The 20,872-nt window shown below is 49.3% G+C and overlaps 1 protein-coding gene across 2 annotated transcripts; it reads left to right on the forward strand.

The window, feature by feature from the left end:
• Positions 1 to 6,978: 6,978 nt before the first annotated feature.
• OSR2 (odd-skipped related transciption factor 2) lies at positions 6,979 to 18,348 on the forward strand. 2 transcript variants are annotated; one of them, XM_043601461.1, is made up of 4 exons: positions 6,979 to 11,016; positions 15,070 to 15,838; positions 16,906 to 17,005; positions 17,768 to 18,348. In XM_043601461.1, the coding sequence occupies exons 2-4, from the start codon at positions 15,183 to 15,185 to the stop codon at positions 17,948 to 17,950; spliced, it is 939 nt and encodes a 312-aa protein (XP_043457396.1). In that variant the 5' UTR covers positions 6,979 to 11,016; positions 15,070 to 15,182; the 3' UTR covers positions 17,951 to 18,348. The 2 variants fall into 2 exon arrangements, with proteins under 2 accessions (XP_043457396.1, XP_043457397.1); XM_043601462.1 differs by having other exon boundaries at positions 17,850 to 18,348.
• The last annotated feature ends 2,524 nt before the right edge of the window (positions 18,349 to 20,872 follow it).

The raw sequence follows: 20,872 nt of genomic DNA on the forward strand, positions 1-20,872 counted from the left end.
AGTGAACACTATCTGGAACCAATGACAGTATTATGGTACAAACACATATACATATATAAAGAATCAAATACCAGTCCTAGACATCCTTGGCAGAGACTGTTGGCATCACCCAATATCCATTCTCTTCTTCTTCTTTAGTAATAGAAGCCTGAATTTTAGCTGAGCATATAACCACCCAGAGTAAAGACTACATTTGCCCACCTCCCATGCAGCTGGGTGTAGCTGTGCGTCGAGGTTCTGATTTCTGTAGAATCTCCTTAAAGAAGGGGTGCTTGACCTTTATGTCTTCCTCCTTGCTATTGGCTGGAATGCAGTGATTTTGGACTATAAGGTGAAAATCATTTCTTGACGTTGTGGAACAAGATAGGAGGAGTCCAAGTACCTGATAATCAAGGAGCTGGCCACCATATTGATTCTGGCTTGCCTATGTTTGTGTGAGAGATAAATAAACTTCTCTGTTGATAGGGTGCCTGGCTGGCTCAGTTCGTAAAGCATGGGACTCTTGATTTTGGGGTTGTGAGTTCGAGTCCCATACTGGGTATAGAGATTACTTAAAAACAAAATCTTAAAAAAAATTAACTTCTCAGTTGTTTAAACCCCTGTGATTTTGGATTTTCTAATACTCATAACTCAATTGTATTCTAACGGATACAATTTCCCTCCTCTTCAGATTTCATATGTCAATGGCATCCCATTTTTTTTTAAAGGGGGGGGGTACACCTGGGTGGCTCAGTCCATTAAGTGTCCGGCTTTGGCTCAGGTCATGATCTCACGGTTTGTGAGTTTGAGCCCGACATTGGGCTATGGGCTGACAGCTCAGAGCCTAGAGCCTGCTTCAGATTCTGTGTCTCCCTCTCTCTCTACCCCTCCCCCACACAGGCTCTGTTTTTTTTAAAAAAAAAACATTAAAAAAATACGCAGATTGATTTCTTTAAAAAAAAAAAAGTAACATCCCAAAATCAATTGTATCATTGTTTCATTAGAGAAAATATCCAAAATGATAGCTTTGAAGCTTAAAAATCTATTCCTTGGGGCGCTTGAGTGGCTCAGTCGGTTAAATGTCCAACTTTTGGCTCAGGTCATGATCTCACAGTCCATGAGTTCAAGTCCCATGTTGGGCTCTATGCTGACAGCTCAGAGCCTGGAGCTGCTTTGGATTCTGTGTCTCCCTCTCTCTCTGCCCCTCCCACTCCCTTTTTCTCTCTCTCTCTCTCTCTCAAAAATAAATAAACATTAGGGGCACCTGGGTGGCTCAGTTGGTTAAGCACCTGACTTTGGCTCAGGTCATGATCTCACAGTTTGTGAGTTCAAGCCCCACGTTGGGCTCTGTGCTGACAGTTCAGAGCCTGGAGCCTGCTTCAGATTCTGTGTTTTCCTCTCTCTCTCTGCCCCTCCCCACTCGTACTATGTCTCTCTCTCTCAAAAATAAATAAAACATTTTTAAAAGTTAAAATAAATAAATAAATAAATAAATAAACATTTAAAAAATCTAGTCTTCATAAATTTACTCCATGTATTCTCTAATTGCAATAAGACAAAATAACACAGTAGAACAGAATGTAATTAATATACAACATAGTATAGTGTTCCTACTTTTCAGTAAACAGTGAAAATTTCTCTTGATATCTTACTGTCAAGGCAGATGACATTTTTCTCTAGAAATACTTGCTGCAGTGACTTAATTTTTGTACTCTTGACCACTAGATACTAGGCACTGGGTCAAATTTCTTCTCCTTGATCTCCTTCCCAAGTCCTTGGAGGAGTGTGAAAAATAATTGGGGACCGATGAGGTCAGTTCATGTTAATGGATAAGAAAGAATTGTAACTACTTATAACATTGATATACATCCATGTCATTTAACCCTCAGAGTATTTTTTATCAGTAGATTCAGAAACTAAGGCTCCAATAAGTGGCATAACTTCTTCAAGATAATAGACTTTGGGGTGCCTGGGTGGCTCAGTCGGTTAAGTATCCAACTTCGGCTCAGGTCATGATCTCATGGTTTGTGGGTTCAAGCCCCACATCAGGTTCGGCTGGGACAGCTTGGAGCCTGAAACCTGCTTCGGATTCTGTATCTCCCCCCGCCCCTTCCGCCCCGCACCCTCCCCCCCCCCCCCCCCCCCCCCCCCCCCCCCCCCCCCCCCCCGCTTGTGCTCTCTCTCAAAAACAAATAAATAAACATACATAAAAAAGACAATAGACTATTAACTAGGGACCTTGGATCCAGGTTTTCTTATTCCTACTGTATCATAATTACTTGTTTATTTGCCTGTCTCTCCACTAGACCATAGCTCCTTATTCATTGTCTCCCCAGCACCTACCACAAGACCTACTCTACTAAACATCACCAATAAATAAAATATTTTAAATGAATTAACAAGTCTAAAATCCCACTCTGTCATTGCTCCCTTGCTCTGCGAGGGTTCTACAAGCCAATGCTCCTAATATATTCCAGGTCACTCCCAGGCCATATGGCCTGTCAAAAGAATGTGGTCAAGGCTGAGATGGAGGGGAGCAGAACTGGTGAACACACCCATATGACACACTCGTGTTCTCCTCCACGCTCTCCTGGGCCTGGGCGGGCCCACCACGTAGGGCATTTGGATGTGTGCCTCATGGCCTGGGAGACAACTTGCACTTTGTGTACTTTTCCAGGGAAAGGAAAAGGCAACCGTGGTCTAACACATGTTAGAAACGCTGCTGCCTGGTGTCCTGACATCATAGCATCCACCCAGACTGATTCCTGGAGGCAGGCCCATTTGCCAGGCATGGGCTGGGGAGGGTAGAGAGAGAGGGGACATGAGAAGAGGGGTCAGGCACTGTGACATGGAGTATGTGGTTAAGATAGGCAGGGTGACCAGCCATTGTGACACAGTACACGAGGTAAGAATAGAATGGAGCCTCTCTCCGCTTCTTGTATCTGTGTGTCCCGATTCACGGAAGTTGTCTAAGTTTTGAACTTAGAGGCAAAGATAATGGGGCTCATCTTTCATTGCAAGACCTGGATTCTCTGAAGCCAGCTGGATCTGAGCTGGTCCTGCTTTAAGTTCTCCCAAGGAACAATGAGTATGGGGCCAGCCTAGCTGTCTGCTACTTCCTTTACCCCTCCCTCCAGCAAGGGTGTCAGAGGAAGAAGTGTGGTGGTTTGTTTGTTTTTTCCCCCCTGTGTCTCCCTGCAGAGTCAGGACATGAAAACAGGCTTGAAGTGAGCCAGTGGTCACCAATCATAAGGAATCTACAGCTAAATTATCACCTGGCATGATGGAAATAACATTATTCTAAAATGTTGTCATGATACTAAGGTCTTCCAGTTGGAAAACCAAAAGTTAAGGCTGTGCTGGCATTCATTTTCCAATAAATGAGCTGGCTTAAATACTGCCTTTCTCTCCTCAACTTGTAAAAATGATCTAAAAATGTAAGAGAGAGAGTTCAATAAACATTTTAAAGACTGCTATTAAGGAGAAATACTTTAACAATTTAACAAAACCAGAGGAAACCAGCCTTAAAAAACCTACCTTTCTTGTCTTTGCCCCACTCCCAAGTCAGGATGAAATTCAGGGTCTCAATAACACAACTGCCTAGAACCTGGCACAAAGTAGACACTCAAAAATATTTGGTGACGAAGAATTCTATGTGCCTTATGAGTTGGCACCTCACAGACACTTTTAGAGTTTGCTGACTTGGCTTTGATTCAAAAATAGTGTATTAATCCTCTGGGGAATATTCACAGGGAAACAGCTACAGGGATATACATTTTTCTTTGTTAAAACTTGTATCTGTATTCAAATATTGGCCTTGGTATTTCCTAACTAAGTGCTGGCAGCTTTGAATGTTACTGTGTCAAACCATCTGCACTGGAAAGCAAAATCCTGTTAAGAAATATGATCACAGGTTGTAAAGAGATTATCATGTTCTTGACCATCATACATTTCATATTTTCAAAATCCCCAAAAGAAAAGGACATATTAAAATAGCAACCTTTGTTACAATGGAGCAGAGTACTTATACAATTTGTGATTATGGTCAATATGAAAATTCATTTTTGTGTGCCTTTTCAGTGGCTTGCCTGCACTGGCTCACTAAAATGCAATCTTTTTTTTTTTTTTTCTTCCTGAATCTAAAAATAGACAAGAGGCTTCCAATAGACAAGAGATCCTGTTTTTTAAGGACCTGCCACTGCTTGTGAGGCAGGGTCTCCTATTGTTCTCACTGCCCACAAACAGAAAATCTTGAGGAAAGCAAGTGGTCCAGCGGGGGTGGCTCTTTGCCTGGCTAAGAACAGAAGTTCAAGTCAGGGTTCTGAAGAGAAAGTGCAAGGTGAAAGTTTGAGGTTGATCTGGCATTAAGAAAATTACCAAGTTGGAGTTTCATTCAAAGTTTTACATACTGGGGGGGGGGGGTTGGTAAATGAGTCTTATACTCCCATGCAAAGGGTAATGGGATTTGACCCAGTCTTAAGGTGACAAATCTGCAGGTGGAGGATCTCTACATCAACACCCAGGTGTACCTGACCTCAGGAAGCTGGGAAGTCAAGGACCCCAAGATGCAAGAAGGCAGCAAGTGGGAATCAGTGAGTGCAGAGTCTGTGAGCAGACCATGCATGTCAGTTTCAGCTGCCCTAAGAGCGTCCTGTGCAGCCTCAGGGAAACCCAAAGGCACAAAAGCTTCCAGCCCAGGTCCAGACAGGATCCGCAGGTTGTGACACTCGCTCCTCTCAGCTGCTGTCAGGCACTCTGACCCAGTGCAGGGAGGACAGGGAGAGTGTGGGCAGTGTGTCAAGATGTGTGAGAAGTGTATGCAGCAGACTCACAGAACCACTAGGATGTGATGGAAAATGGGGGGGGGGGGGCGGGCGGGAATACTATCATGAGAATACTGGGCAAGGGAAAGAGTGGAGAGTCCCAAAGGGTATGAAACTAAAATGAAGTGCAATGACATGTGTGGTCCCTAATAGGGACATTTTCCTGAAATTATACCAGTTCCTGTATTAGATAATAATAATAACAACAACAACAAACTGGCCGTGAAATGAGAAGGCACCCATACTGCTTTCTCTCCCCCGCTCTTGCCTACACATCCTGACCTGCCTCCATGAAGGGAGGGTTCGCGCCTAGATCCCTTGACAATCCTCTGCAAATCTCCAAGGACTTGGAAGGTACCTCTGGAAATCAGGTGAATGAATAAATGAATGAATAATGAATGAGCGAATGAATGAATGAAATAGCTGCCCCAGGCCAGACGTTTACGTCTGCTGTCTGTGGTGGAAAGAGAAATGAAGTCAAGGAGGGAGAAAGGAATAGAGGGAAAAATAATTCCGCACGCCCGCGATGGCCCTCAATGTCAATATGATCGAGGTCAGTGGTTCCCAGACTTTGGTGTGCATCAGACTCACCTGGAGGGCTTGTTCAAAAACAGTTCTCCGGCCGCACTCCCAGAATTTCTAAGTCAGTAAGTGGGGCCAGAGAATCTGCATTTCTAACAAGTTCCAGACGTTGCTGATGCTATTGGACCACACTTTAAGACGGATCCCAGCGTCCCAGGGGAATGACCTCTGCAGCGAGTACTGGAAACTCCAAGGTAATCTAAGACATTTAAAAAACAGACCACAGAGAACCGAGAGCACAACTGCTCCGATCCAGCTAGCTCACCGCGGTATAGCGATGGGAGCCCATTGGAAATCAAGATTTTTCGTTTGAATTTTCCCAGTGTTAAAGCGTTGGCAAGTAACTTTGTCTGTATTTTAAGTGAAAGCGTAACAAAATTAGGCTTGCAGATTCTGTCCTAGTCTTTGCTGAGTATCTTTTCGGAGTGCGAGGTCTGGGACAGTCCCACGCTGGGCGAGTGGAGGTGCCCCAGCACCAGCCACAGGACCGTCCCTCCTGGGAAGCTCCTGGGTCTTGTCCTCTGATGCTTAGGTCTTCTTAGTCACGAACACCAACGAGCTCCGTTAGAAAAGCACCTTGAATTCGAAGCTGTCCTTTGGCTCGGGAGCGTAGGCTTTGACCCGGCTCTCTCGAGGCAAACTTCAGGGGATCCGCTTCCCTGGGGGCACTGACGCTGAGCGCGCGCCCCGTCCCGGCACACCGGCCCAAGCCCATGCCCTTGGCTAGAGGCGCCTGCCTCCCGGCCTCTGTGCTCCGCCCGCGCCCAGCATGTGCCGAGCCAGCCCACGCTGCTACCTGCTCCTGCCCCCCAGCGGGACCGCTCCAGACTCCGCGCAGCACGAAGGCGCGGAGCCGTTCCCAAGGGCCAGGGCCTTCGCAACACCACGCGACTCCAGAAAGGCTGTCGGATCGCGGGGCGGCCTGGATTCGACGCTGGTCCTCGCTGCTTCGGCATCGGGGAAAGCCAAACACCGATGGGACCCAGGCTTACAAGAGGGTCTCCCCCTAAGCTTGCCCACCCCTGCAACGGCCACGTAGATCCGACCCGATCTAAGGCCTACGCAGACAGCTCCCCCTTCCCGGTGACTCGGTGCCACGCAAACCGGCGGCTGGAAGGGCGCCAGCTTCGGCCTCCAGCCGAGTGAAGCTGAGCGAGGGCACAGACGCAGGGAGAGCGCTGCCTGAGGCTGACCGGCCGGCCCCATTCAGGAGGTGGCTGGGCCCAGGGATTGGATGGCTGGAAGCGGCGAGTGGCCCTCAGCACCCACACCCCTCCGCCACGTCCTGCTCCGGGAAGGCTCCTGGGGCGATCTGGGAGCCTCGCCACGCGCCTCTTCCCGCTCTCGGCCTTAAGGAGAGCATGGTCCGTCCAGGAGACCCATTCCCGACAGGGCGTCAAATGATGGGGTAGGAGGAAGCATAAGTCGCGGGAGTGGGTCAGCCTTTCCTAATGCGGTCCCCAGAGAAACTCTCTTGCCTCTCCCACAGGGACAATGTCTGAGGCCTTGGAATCAGCTGGAATCTGAGCTGATCAGAACAGGACCGCCCACGAACTCCTTGCATTGGGGTCAGACCTGGGGTCTTGCCCTGCCCTGCGAAAGTCAGAGCCTCCCAGAGCGGCGCCGTGAGTCCGAAAACTTGTCTTCGAAATTCTCTGCAGGCAAAAAGTCGAGAAGTGGGGGGTGGGGGGGGCGGGAGGAGGAACCGCGCGGGGCGTTCACCAAGGCCCCAGCGTTAGGGCCTGACAGCAGGCCAAGGCCTTCTCCCCAGAAACCCTGCGGCGCACAGGACTCTTCCTCCACAGCAAAGGGGCCCAGGTCGAGGTGAAAGGAATCCAGCGGCCAGCGGGGTCTCTGGCGGCTCCGCACTCTCACCGGGTGGCCGCCCCCGGCGCCCGCGCCAGGTAGTGCTCGGCAATTGCCTCCAGGGGGCGCTGCGGCCCTTCCCGCCGGCCGCGGAGCTCTACCCACGACTGCGCTTTCCCAGCCCATCCCAGTGTAGAGCGCCGACTCGAACATACTTTTCTAAAAGATAAAATTCTTAGTCTTTTGGTCCCTGTTCCACACCCTCAGTTCTGAGCCCAATGCCCGCGATCCTCCTCTAGGTTTTCGCAGACGTCCTCACAGCGCCCAAGCCCAGAGGATACCTGGGCTTCCCGCTCCTCGGGGCTGGAGGTGGGAGGGAAAGCGGCTAACAGTGCGCGAAGTTCAAATGCAAAAGGTCTCCGCCCTAAAGAGGCTGAGGAAGTCTGGGGAGAAGGGAGGCAAGTCCACAGAGGTAATGGCAGCTGGGATCCCTGGAGAAAAAAGATGGGGTTACCATAATTTGTATCTTAAGGGGTAAACACGTTTAGGATGTCCGCAGCGCGCGGTCAGAGTGGGAGAGGCTCGGAGTCAACTGCAAGGAAACCTGTTGTCTGACACCTGCTCGCTGCTTTACTGGCAGAGCCTCCTGGGTGGGCCGAGGAGGGGGAGAGGGGACTACTCTGCGGGCCCCCTCCTCCTCCAACTCTGCGTTTCCTCTCTCCGGCCTTCGCCGAGTCCTCCGGGGGCGTAAACTTTCAGCAGTTCGGGTTTGAACACAACTGCTCACGCGCTCCTCGTCGGTCTGTTAGCCATTGCCCTGGAAGCGTCCTTGGTGTCGAAAACCCAGAACCCAGAGCGAGGACAGCAGATGACGGAGTTGGCGGAAATGTCAGAGTGAACGGGCGGCGCAGCTCCGGGAGGGCGCAGGGAGAATGAGACGGCTGCGCAGAGACTCAGACCCCCTGAGTAGCTGCGCCGCTGTAGGCTCCAGGACTTCCCTCTCGGCACACACGGACCCCACAACTCGCCGAGGGCCGGGTGGCCTATCTTCCCATCGGGGCGTTGTCGTCTGGGGAGTCCGGCCGGCGAGGCTGCTCCTGGGTGGGCCTCCACAAAACGTGCGCTCTAGACGCTGGCGTGGGCGAGGGGCTCGCCCGGGCTGAGCCTGGAGAAACTCAAGGTCCCCCAACGGGGTGGGCGCAGAGATGGCCGGGGAGAGCCCTGCGTGCAGGGCAGCGCGGCGCTCAGCCCCCCGCTTGCTGTCGGCCTGGGGCGCGCACCTGCCCAGTGCAGCGGCCCGGCCTAGAGGCTCCCGAGGCGCTGCCCCGTGAAGCGGCTTCCAGCAAAGCCCGGAACTCGTCGACTCCTCACTACCGTTCAAGCAACAGCAGCCCTCGGGCCGGCGTAGCCCAGACAACACTGTGGAACTTCAGAGGCTGGGGTGGGCGAGGTAAACACGTTTATGAAAAACCTGGGCCCAGGAGGTTTGCGTAAAGAGGGCGATGCTCGTAGGAAGTTGGAATTTCTGTCTACCCGGCAGGAAAAGCAGGCGGCTCCTTGCACACACTCATACAGGGTGGGAAGGTGTGAAGCCGGCCGCTGGGGAGTTGCCTCCACTTTGGAAGAGGAAATACGAAGCGTAGGAACACTCTTCAGGTCACCACCCCGGGAGTGTGTGTCCTGGGGGTCTGAAAGAAGAGAAAGTTCCCTCCAAATCTTCCAAATTGAGAAAAGCTGCGGAAGGAATGAGGTGGTTAGAGAGAGGGGACCGCAGGCATCCCGGTAGTTGGAACTCAGGACTGAGCGCTGAAATGAAAGGACCCCTAAAGAACCCTCTAGGGAAAACTTGTTGTTTAAAAAAAAAAAACAAAACCTAAACTCCTACGCGTTCTACTTCCATGCTGTTTGTCAAATCTACTTTAAGCAGTTAAATGCTGAAGGATATTAAACACTTGGCTCGCTATTCCAAGCTCACTTTTTAACCTTGGAGAATTTGAAATTGGAAAGAAAGGAAAAAAAAGATCTGCTATCCCTGAATTATGTTTTATCAGAAGAACGAAAAATTCCATCCATCTGGACATAAATAAAATAGAAGGAATTGTATCTTATTAATATAATATCTCGTAGCTTCTGCCTGGCTCACCAATTACTGGTTAACCTTTTGACAAATTTTAGGCTTCTGCTTATATTTACCCACTTCCCCGCACGATGAGATTATTGTAATTGTCCTTTGGGGCGGCACATCCAACACCATCTTTTGACGGAACACTTTTGAATTGTACACAGCATTTGGGCTGGAAGATTGGCGCCCCTCAAAGCGCGAACTTGCCGGGGGCTAACGCAAATCCCCTCTGGCGACTCGTCTGGGACGAAAGGCGTTTTCTTCAGTGTTGCTCACACAGATCTCATCTGGAAAGAGGCTGTTTAAAATGAGTGTGTCATTCCCTTTCTGTCACTAGGTCACCCTACTTACGGCTTAGCTGAAGTGCGTTCTGCAATTACGCTTACCCAGGACCAAACCTTTAGAAGAACCTGAAAATTTTATCACTACACTTCAATTCGATTAAGTTTTCCTGGAGACTGAAAAGTGAACTGCATTTTTTTTTTTTTTTTGCTGGAAATGAAGATGTACATGTTTTGAGAAGCTACAATAGTATTTTCCTAAAAATTTAAAGTGATTGTTCTTCACCCATTCCAGATGGATTCTTTATTGTTTGCCAATGGGTTGCAGATGCCCACCCCTTTAACCAAGTTGGTTAACTGCTTATAAAATGTACACTGGCTGATTAAACCTTAAATACTGGAAGAAATTTCTTCTGGGACATTCCACATGTCTTTGCAGTAATTACGAAATTAGTCAATTGTCACCTCTAAAAACAAACTTCGTTTTGAAAACAGCAAGCAAGAGCAGACTACAGATATAGTCATAATTCACAAAAAGTATGTACAAAGCGGTATTTAAAATTGAAGGAAGGGTGATATATGCTGGAATATACAATCTACAACTGATTGACTTTACCCTACGGAGAAGATAGTTATATTAAACGTGTTAAGATGTGGAAATTAATCCGGCGAGCGCGCCAAGTAAAACTACAAAAAGCCCTTTGGGTTTCTCTGCAGGGTCTTCAGGACGCAGAGAACCAGTTGTTTGGTTTCTCACAGTGTAAGGAAAAGTGGCACGGAGAAGGAAGGGGGTGGGCTTTGCTTGTGTGTGAATTTTGAACTGAGTCACCTTCGGCTCATCTCTGTAACAGGGGGAACCTCCAGCAAACCTGTGCCTTTAAGACTCAGTTGCTATCCAAACACAAGTAAACAGAGTGGACCATTAGCGGGCGCCGGGCTCGGAGGCGGAGCCAGGCTCCGTGGGCCCCGCGCGGCTGCAGGACGCCCGCCCGAAGGGGAGGCGGGGCTGCTACTAAAGCCTGGGACTCCGGGCCGCGAGCAGCCTGGGGAGGGACGCGGGCGGGGACAGAGCTCCGAGCGCGCGCTGCTGGAGGGTGATGGCCCTGCGAGGCTGCAGACTCCGACCTTACCCGGAGTCCGCGGCAAGAGGCTCGCGGAGACGCGGGGTTCCGGACGAGCGCTGAGCCCAGGCTTAACCACCCCCCCGGGCTTTACAAACTCCACGTCCACAGTCCCCCACGAAGGCGAGGATCCGCTCTAGTTTTTGCTGCTCGTCGTCCTCCAGATCATGTCCGCGGCTCCCGGGATTCCGCTCGGAAAAAGAAGTTTGCCCGGCGAGGACCCAATGACCTTTCCGAGCCGTGCGCCTCACTACCTGGGCCGGGTCTGAGCGAAGGTGCCCAGGCGGACCTTTCCGAGGGAGGTGAGTGTCCGCTCTGGGTAGGGGCTGCAGCCGCCAGAAGGAAGGAAGGGAGGATGGGTGTCGGGGGTGTGTGGGACACTCAGATTCTCGGTCCCGCGTGCCCCAAGTTCACAACTGTGAAAAGAAATCATATGGATGCAATCTTGGGGCACTGTGTTTCTCACTTAATCGGATTCCAGGCACACCACTCCCAGCTAACACCCAACGGCACACACTTGTATGCGCTGTTTTAGTTCTGTTTTGCGACATTTAATCTAAGTGTTCGGCAAGGCTTCTTAGAAAAGCTGCTCAACATACGCTCAGATAAAACCCCATAATCCCATGTGCTTCTGATGGTGCCGCAGTATTCCTGGTCCACCCGTCCCGGGGCAGCCGCAGCAGCTCCGGGCAGCCGCAGCAGCGCAGCGCAGCGCGGACGCGCGGGGACTCACAGTGCCTGCCTAGCCAGCGCGTTGCAAGAGGGAAGTTACAGTTCAGTCCTAGGTAATCCTCCAACCTTGTGCTGGGCTTTTGATTTTCCTCCCAGCCTCCAGTCCTGGAGAGGGGGCAGAAGGCAAATTCCCTTAGGGTTTAAACGCTCGCCTCCTCGAGTTAGAGCAACAGAGAAAGGAGTAGTGGCGGTTGCAGGAAGGAAGGAGAAAAAAAGGTGTTTGCGGAGGGGGGGGGGGGATCCGTCTCCCTACCTGTTAGAACCTAGAGAACAAAAGAGGGCTGGCATTTCCCGAAGCGAAACGGCGCAGACAGCTACTTTCTCAGCTAAACAAACTGCAGTCCTGAGCAAAACTAGAAAATTACTCACGCAGGGAGAGCGAGGGAGCAGAGAGAAACAGAACCCAGATTATGCGGAAGGCATCTTAATTTAATTAACTCCTTGGAAAGGCAGAGGCGCTGCAAAGGGGCAGGAACTTCGCGGCCCTTTTCCTCTGTTCACCTGATCCAGTCTGGCCATCGTTAGTACTTTTTAAATGATCTCCTTATATCTACTGGGACTATAGCTCTGATTTATGTAAAATTCCATTGTGGCTTCGGTTGAAATTCAGCAAGCCTATGGATCCATCAGTCGTTTGTCTCACACTAGCACACAGGTTTTAGCAGATGACCCCTGACTGTGTCTTATTTTTAGATAACTGAATGTAATAACAGCATTACCAAAGAGCAAGACTCTATCAGATTACCACGTACCTTTTTCCTCCCATGTTTTGAAAGCTTCGGTGAAATGAAATTAGCATGTACACATCTCACTTGTTGACAGCCAGTGAATTAAAATTTACAGAACTTCTGTACGTGTCTGGAAATCCCTGTGAAGAAGACTGATAAAAGAAAATTAGTCTCAGCTTCACCAAAATATTTGTTTTTCGCTGGCTCTTTCCTCGTAAAATTAGAAGTAACTAGTGGTCCGAAAAGGGGTAGTGGAGAAATGACAGCAGAGGATGATGACCTCTGTTACTGCCTGAAGCTCAGTGTGGGAACTACATGCTCCACTCCAGACAAAATGAAAGTACTTTAGCTCTCTTCGTTGACTTAAAACATCTTTTGACATATATTTCCAGCAACTCAGTGGGAGAGTGGAAATCTAAATTCCCTGATTATTTATGGCAAAAGTGTTCGGTGGATATTTAGAGTTGTTCTGCTTGTAAAAGGGTTGAAGTCACCGCTGGTTTGTTCTTCTATGAAGAAACTATCTGTCCTGCAAATTAAAATGAAAACTTACTATGAAATAGCACGTTTATGCTGCTTTGGAGCTGAATTGTAATGGAGTTGCTAATTTTTGTGTTACAAACCATTTGAAGAAAATGGCAGGAAGATGGCACTCAACTTTTTGCTGGCAGAATTAATGCATAATGTTTATGGCAGATTTCACTTTGTGCCTTTGAAGTGGAAATTACAGGTGGTGATATTCCTTCAGTTGACAACCCCCTCCCCTCATAACAGTGGTGGGAGTTATACTTTGCCTCCTGTATTTATTTCTAAGAAATCTAGTCTGGGAATACACCCAAATAATAATTTCGGTTTCCTCTCTATGGGGGAAACCGCTTTTTAACACTAGGGGAAAAATAATATTTTGAATCTCTGGGAAATCCTCATTACACAAAAAGAAGGAAATAAACGTGTAATTTATTATTTTTAATGGAAAATGAGATAATCAGATAGATTACTAGGAATGTTAGTAGAATCCTTTTTCCCTGCCTTTCTAGGAGGGCTTGAGGGTTGCCACTGAACAAAAATGAATCGTGATTTGTGGTGGGAAAGTTTATTTCTAATGGAGGTTTACAGTTTCGGTTGAATGGTCTGACTGAGACCCTCTGACTCTTCCACACCTCTCATTAACCCCCGGTCTGAACTCCCAGACCGAATACGACCAGGCAGAAGCGGTTCATTAATAAATCCCTGTCTCTGAGCATTCCAGAGGAGGAGAGAGAAGGTGTGGGCCTCACTGAAGCGACCAAATTCTGCCTTGTCAGAGCGCTGTGTCATTATCGCAGTCTCCCAAGTCTGCCCTCAGACCCGCGGGCAACACTTCACAGCGCACTAGAATAGATTCAGGCGTGTAAAGGGATGGGTGGTGAAGGAACACTGGACAAACTTTCCCACCTTCCGGCTGGATTCAAAAGCCAGGCTTAAAAGGTTGAATGGCTCCAACCGATCCGCCGGCCCCTCGCAAGCACTTAGCTGTGAGTCCCGCACCTGGGGAGCCTCCCTCAAAGGCAAGGCCCAGGTCTGAGGAGCTGGCAGAACCGCTGCTAAAAGGCGGCTGGCGGTGGGAAAAGGTGGGCCTTTCCCTAAAATGCAGGTAGGGTGTCCTGGGGAACCGGGGTCTGAAATCAGACCTCTGTATTGCCATTGGGGGAGCAGCAAGAGGGGAGTGAGTGCTCCCTGCTTAGGCCCAGGCCGCACACATCTCCCAGCAGATAAACGACCTTCCTCCAGGCTGGCAAAGCCGCACTGTACCCGGCCCGCCGTGGCTCCCCTGCTGCCCCTTCCCCAGGGAGTCCACTCTCCTCTCCACTCCTCTCTTCTCACCTCCTGAGGCCTCCCTGGTGTAGGAGCGGCTCCCGGTGCCAGGCCGGGAAGCCGCTCCCGCCTCCCGAGAGCTTGGCGCTCAGTCTGGGAGAAGGGGTTCCGGCCTCAGGGAGGTTCTCCGCCCACCCACCCGCATCCCCTACCACCGCACCCCACCCCCGAGAGCCTGAACCATCTGGAAGGGATCTTGGTCGGGGGGTGGGAGGGGACGGCTCCTGGGAAGGAGGAGGGGGCGATTCCAGGCTGAACCGGCTCCAGAGGTGTCACTTTTCTTTCCTGCGGCCCGTCACCGCTGATAAATGGGGCTGAGGCAGAGGAAGGAAAAAGAAAACCTCCGAGGTCAACGCGGGGCGAGACCGGCCCCTCCGAGGGCCCTCCGGCCCTGGAGCGCGAAGCGCACCCCGGCTGCGCTCCCGCACCCGCGGCGTGGCCGGGGTAAGCGCGGGAAAGGCGACCACGCGGCGGAACGGCCTGCGGGGGGCGCAGCGCGGGGAGCAGCAGCACCCGGGCTCCGCCGGGCGGTCCGTGTCGTTGCCCGGAGAGCTCGGAGGCGCCGCGGCGACAGAGGCTCGGCCCTGGGCCTGCGGGTGCTGGCGTCGCGGGCCGTCGCGGTTGCTCGACCTTCGCCGGACAGGGTGGGCTGGATGGGCTGAACTGGGTGCTGCCTCGGCTGAAGCACCGCCTTCCCCCAGCCCGCCTTTCTTTCTCCCGGGGCCTGGGTCTTCCGCTCAGTGCGTGCCCGCCAAGCCCACCTTCCTCTGGGCGCCCACAGAAGGGCCGCCGGGGCGCCCGGCTCGCCGGAAAGCCACTTCCCGCCCTGCCTGACACCCTGGCCCCGGGTCTGAGCAGGGTTCGGACCCGCACGGCAGGCGCTGTGGGGATCCCTCACCACTCCTTCGGGGGGCCCTGGAGTAGAGTGGGAAGGAGGACTTTGAAGGAAGGTGTGGTAACCCGCGCCGGCGCCAAAGGGCAGGCCGAGCCTGCTAGGATAATAGTCACAACTCTCCCCCTCTCTTCTCCTGCCATTTTTAGGGTTTTCTCTGCGTGCCTTTGTCTCTCTGGGTTCTCGCCGGAGCCCCACGCCCACCTGCCTCTGAGTCCTGGAAGACAGGGACGGCTCCCTCCGCCCCCCAGCACCAGGGAAAATGGGGAGCAAGGCCCTGCCGGCGCCCATCCCGCTCCACCCGTCGCTGCAGCTCACCAATTACTCCTTCCTGCAGGCCGTGAACACCTTCCCCGCCGCGGTGGACCACCTGCAGGGGTTGTACGGTCTCAGCGCCGTGCAGACCATGCACATGAACCACTGGACGCTGGGGTACCCCAACGTGCACGAGATCACCCGCTCCACCATCACCGAGATGGCGGCGGCGCAGGGCCTCGTGGACGCACGCTTCCCCTTCCCGGCTCTGCCCTTTACCACCCACCTCTTCCACCCCAAGCAGGGAGCCATTGCCCATGTCCTCCCAGCCCTGCACAAAGACCGGCCCCGTTTTGACTTTGCCAACTTGGCCGTGGCCGCCACGCAAGAGGACCCCCCTAAGATGGGAGACCTGACCAAGCTGAGCCCGGGGCTAGGTAGCCCCATTTCCGGGCTCAGTAAATTGACTCCGGACAGAAAGCCCTCCAGAGGGAGGTTGCCCTCCAAAACGAAAAAAGAGTTTATCTGCAAGTTTTGCGGCAGACACTTTACCAAATCCTACAACTTGCTCATCCACGAGAGGACCCACACGGACGAGAGGCCATATACGTGTGACATCTGCCACAAGGCCTTCCGGAGGCAAGATCATCTGCGGGATCACAGGTGAGGTTGGAAAAGAGGTTGGCCTGGGTAGGGAAGTCGACTTTGTTCAGAGTACCGAGTCCTGATAGACAGTCTAAGTGTCACCAAAAATCCCCTCTAAACCAGAATATATTCCCAAAGGCCCTCCCTGGCCAGCTACAGCTAACCCCCAACTGTTACCTTTTTCCTCCTCCGTCTCTGGCTGCGTCCTGGTTTGGGATGCAGAAGGGCCTTTCCTCATTCTTAGGCAGTTCCAATCTGGTGGGTTGGTCTTTGTATGCGTTTCCCAGTTTCCTCCGGGTCGCCAATGGGGGGTGGGGCCAATAAAGCCGAGGGACCCCAAAGACCTTCCCACGGTGGGTACCAGTTCTAGCTGCTGTCAGACCATTTCTAGAAATCTACTCGGGCCACCTCTACTGGGTTCCCTCCTATCCCTATCTCCCCACCCCCAGGTGTGCCCCAGAGCCTGCCAAGGCGACCTTTCTTTTATTTTACTTATGGGGGTGTTGAGATCACTGAATTTAGAAACGGGTCCCCACCCCGCAACACCCTACGACCTTAAACTCTGCATTAATAAATGGCAATTGAAGAAATACTGTAACGTAAGTGTTTTCATCGGGTAAAAGCTTCCAAGGAGTGGGGGTGGGGGTATCTTTTCTTGGACCCTGCTTGTAGTTCTACAGCACTGGGACTCCTGTTGGGATCCTCCGCGGCTGTTTAGGGATTGGGTAAAATCGGTTCCCCTAAAGTCGGCCTTGCCTAACATCCTGATTTGGCCAGGTTAAATACCAGAGAAAACCGAAGAGACCAAGAAGGACTCATTCGGCACGATTTTGAGCTCCAGAATACACCAGAGAGGGCGATCAAGTGTAGATAAAGCCGGCGTCCGGTGAATGTTTTGAAGAATCTGTTAGTTGAGGTTAACCATAAACAGAATTACACAGAGGGAAAAAAATACAATCTATAAACATAAATAATGGGAATCCCGTTTCTTCTGCCCTTTCACGACTTGGTTTTGAGTAACTGTCAAAAGAAACTCCTCACCGTGGTGTAAAACCATTTCAATGAAACCTTATGTTGATTTTCAGGTATATCCATTCCAAAGAAAAACCTTTCAAATGTCAGGAGTGTGGGAAAGGATTTTGTCAGTCTAGAACTCTAGCGGTTCACAAAACTTTACATATGCAGGTAAGTTTGTTTTCTTGTTTAAAAACAATGGCTGGTTTCGTTTTATCATCTTTGCTCACAAAGGTGTTCAGTGGCAAGCTCTTTCTCTTAAAAGGCTCTGTTTAGATTTAGTTTTCGAGGTGGGGAAAAGCAGCACTCAGCATTTTTTATGCAAAAAATTACTCTTACCTACCATAAAGCATTATTCTATTTTTCTTAAGGAAAAGGCCATTCTCTTTATTCTAAGCCCTAACTTTAGATTTTTTTTTTTTTTTCCATCTGATCTGCCCTGCATTTAAAGCTTTCGTGTTTGGGAGGAAATAAAGGTAATTTTGATAATGGAGGCATAGTGAAATCCCATATGCTCTCTCTCCCAGGGGCCTCATAATTTGTAGTTTTCAGAACATTGAGGAATAGTTTAATTTTCCAGCAAAGAGGAGCCTTATTACCCGGGAGAATGTCGTTCCTTAAGAGTGGATTAGAGTTTTTTCCTTCCTCCTTTTCCTGCCTGTGACACGGTGATGAAATGTAAAGAGCTGGAAATCACAAAGCCCACCGCGGTGGCCACCGGCAGTTATCAGTGTAATCGGGCCTCTGTGTGTGCCTGCGCGAGTGCGTTCTTGATTGGAGGATTAGGAGCCAGATTTGTTCGTGCAAGTCCCCTCTTTTGTTGTCGTGCGCGTGTTATGTTAACGCTTGTGATACCGATAAGACAGAAACTATTGAGAAGGGTGCGGTGGTGGTGTGAAGGATTAATCCTTTGCTTGCTTCACATCTGAACAGGAATCTCCACACAAATGTCCCACATGTGGAAGAACCTTTAATCAGAGAAGTAATCTGAAAACTCACCTTCTCACCCATACAGACATCAAGCCCTACAGCTGCGAGCGGTGCGGCAAAGTGTTCAGGCGAAACTGTGATCTGCGGCGGCACAGCCTGACTCACACCCCGCGGCAGGACTTCTAGAGAAGCCCAGGATGTGTCCCGTGCCGCCGCTGCTCCCCTCCCCAGACACTTCTCCACGCCTCCCACCCAAGGGTCGCACCCCCAACCCCTCACTGACCCCAGCTCTTCCCTTGCTGTAGCCGCACCTGCAGCTCCAGGGAGTTAACTCTTCTTCTCGAGGACTGAGGACTGTAGAAAGCCACACAAGTACATCCCTTCACAAAGAGTATATGCTAGTTTCTTGTAGATATTCACAGCTCATTTTAGAGCTCTGTACATAATGTCGTGGGTCTTCGTTTTGTTGTTTTGTTTTGTTCGTTTTTGTATCTTGTTGGATGCACCTAGATATGGAAAATGGAAGCCAAATTTATCTTTAAAGAGTGTATTTTCAAAATAAAACCTTTTCTTGTTTGTTTCAACACTTCTGCAAAAGTGTCTTGCTATTTAACTTCTGTTCTTCTGCTGGGCTCTGGGAGAGTAGGATGCCTCTAAAATACTCAACATTGAGGGGTTTCTTTATCCCTAGGTTTTTAAAATAAGACTTCTCTCACAATTCTCTTACTGAGACTTCAGCTCTTCCCTTTCTGTGTTATGGTATTTTTGAATTGGACAATTTAGATTTGGAATTTTTGGTTTTCACAGATAAAATTGATACCCTCGAGGTTTTATCCTCTTTTGTTTATTCTAATTCTTTGTGTGTTATTCCTTCTGATAAAAAGCAATATAATGATTGTTAATCGCATGCAACTCCATGACTGACCTACCTGAAAGCACAAGATGGAAAAGTCCTTGACCTAATGTCAAAGTTTATGATGGACTTCTCTTACCATTAGACTTTGAACACTATGATTTAGCACTGTAGACAGAGACTTTACCCTGGTTTCAGGAGAGAAGTCTAATAATCCTCCTATAGAAGAGTGCAGGAAGATACAACCTTCAGAAGATGGGGGACAAGAGGAGAAAGGAGAAACTACTTAACTGTGAAAATATTGCTTTCCTAGGGTGGAGATGTTTTCTTCTAGAAGGTTCAGATTTCTCTGCAAAGCAAACTTGAGCTAGGTCACTTGCAAAGTTTTCATCACTGGTTGGTCTTTTGTCCCTGGGAAAATGCCAGAAGTATAGGTACTCGGTGTGGAGCTCATGGGAAGCATGTCATAATCTTCTGAGGCATTTCAACCTTTCCCAGATGATTCCTGGGGAATGTGACACTGGCATCATGACAACCTGTATAGGATTTGGGTGGAAGACTTTGGATACAGATAAACTGTAGTACTATGCAGAAGTACTGGAAGGGATATAACTGAACTTAAGGAGGGAACATCAGAGGAACCCATGGCCCAGTAGCCCAGAAGGTACTCACAGACTTTAACACTGAACAATAGGGTTAATTAGGTATTCTCAGATTTTTCACTTTTATATTTGCATTAGATGGCATGTTTCATCTTTAGGGACTAGGCATCACATCCTGTGTTTGTACTTTAGAATCCTCCAGAAGGAAGAGTACATAGGGACTTGAGGACTCGATTCCAAATTTTTTGCCAGTGCCTTGTTCAACACAATTTACAAAGAGGTTTCAAACGTGTTCCAGATTCAATGCTTAGTCTGTTCTCAAGGGAACTGGCTGGAAGTCACTGACGCTTCTCATGAGAGATGAATTCTATCCAACAAAGTGTCCACTCACCAAGCCTGTGTGTCTAATGCTCACACAAATGCATTTCCCAACATGGGATGGGCCCAAGCCTTCACTGAGGAGAGGGGGCAGGGAAGAGTGTGAGGGTGCATGTGTGTGTGGTATTTAGAAGACTGAAACTCTTGTTTGTTTTCTTGTGTTTGTATAGAATTAACTCAGTGACCTCCCTACCTCTACTCTCTCAAGATCCTGCCCACCTTGGCACAGAAGATTTGAATACTTTAGGGCAGGGTTACACATTGACTGTCCCTAGACCTCCCCTAATCCCACAGGCATTTCCATGTCCTCAGTCTCGCTTCCCCACCCAACCCAACCAACTATAAGTGTCAGAATTCCATTGCACAGGGTTCAGTCCAATTATCAAAGAATGACCCTTGCTCACTATCAAGCTCAGGCATATCCTTGAAGTCAGTGTCACAAGGATATTTAGATAGGAATACGGTTCCTCTGCATTTATTTTAGTTCAAAAAATGGGAATCAGAAGGGAATGAGGAAAAAATAGAGAAAGTGGAGAAAGCAGTTACTCTTCCCAGATACACACTATTTCAAAAATTAATGTTGATTTGTTTATATAGTTATTAATTTAACAAGTGCACATTTTGGGATCTTGACTACTTAGTAATTTGAAAACCTATACTAGGGTTTAATTTAATAGCTCCCTTCCTTCAGTCTGCACTCCTAAAGCCAGCATCCATCTAGACTCAGAAAGAGATCTAGCCTCATTGCTCTCTCTTTCCACACCTCATGATCTCAGGGGAACTTTTGAACAGTGGGTTCTTTCCTCTCCAAATGCAGAGTTTTGTTTTCTTCTTTATAATGTTCAAGTATGCAGGAAATGAATCTTATGTGAGAAAAACTTACAAGACATCATAAGGAAAATGATATCTTGTAGCTTATGAAATTAATCTACTGAGTTTTGGTGTGGTGTTTTTTTTTGTTTTTTTTTTTTTGGTTTAGGGAAGAGTCATTATTTGAGTTTTAGATTAGCCTGTGTTTTCCTTACACCCTCTACCATAGTCAACTCATGAATCAATACTCCTGGCCAGAGACCAGGAATGGGAAATATCACGAGTCATAACCACAGTGCTGAAGAACTTCATGTACAACAGCTAAGTATTCAGCTGTGACTTTAATCTTATTTTGCAATCCATGTGTGGGATTTTAAAAATAATATCTAAAATTAATTACATTGTAACCAATTATTAATGTAAAATTATGAATGTGTGTTAGGTGCATGTATTGAGGCTAATATT

The sequence above is a fragment of the Prionailurus bengalensis genome, chromosome F2, assembly GCF_016509475.1.
Source record: "Prionailurus bengalensis isolate Pbe53 chromosome F2, Fcat_Pben_1.1_paternal_pri, whole genome shotgun sequence".
NCBI lineage: Eukaryota > Metazoa > Chordata > Mammalia > Carnivora > Felidae > Prionailurus > Prionailurus bengalensis.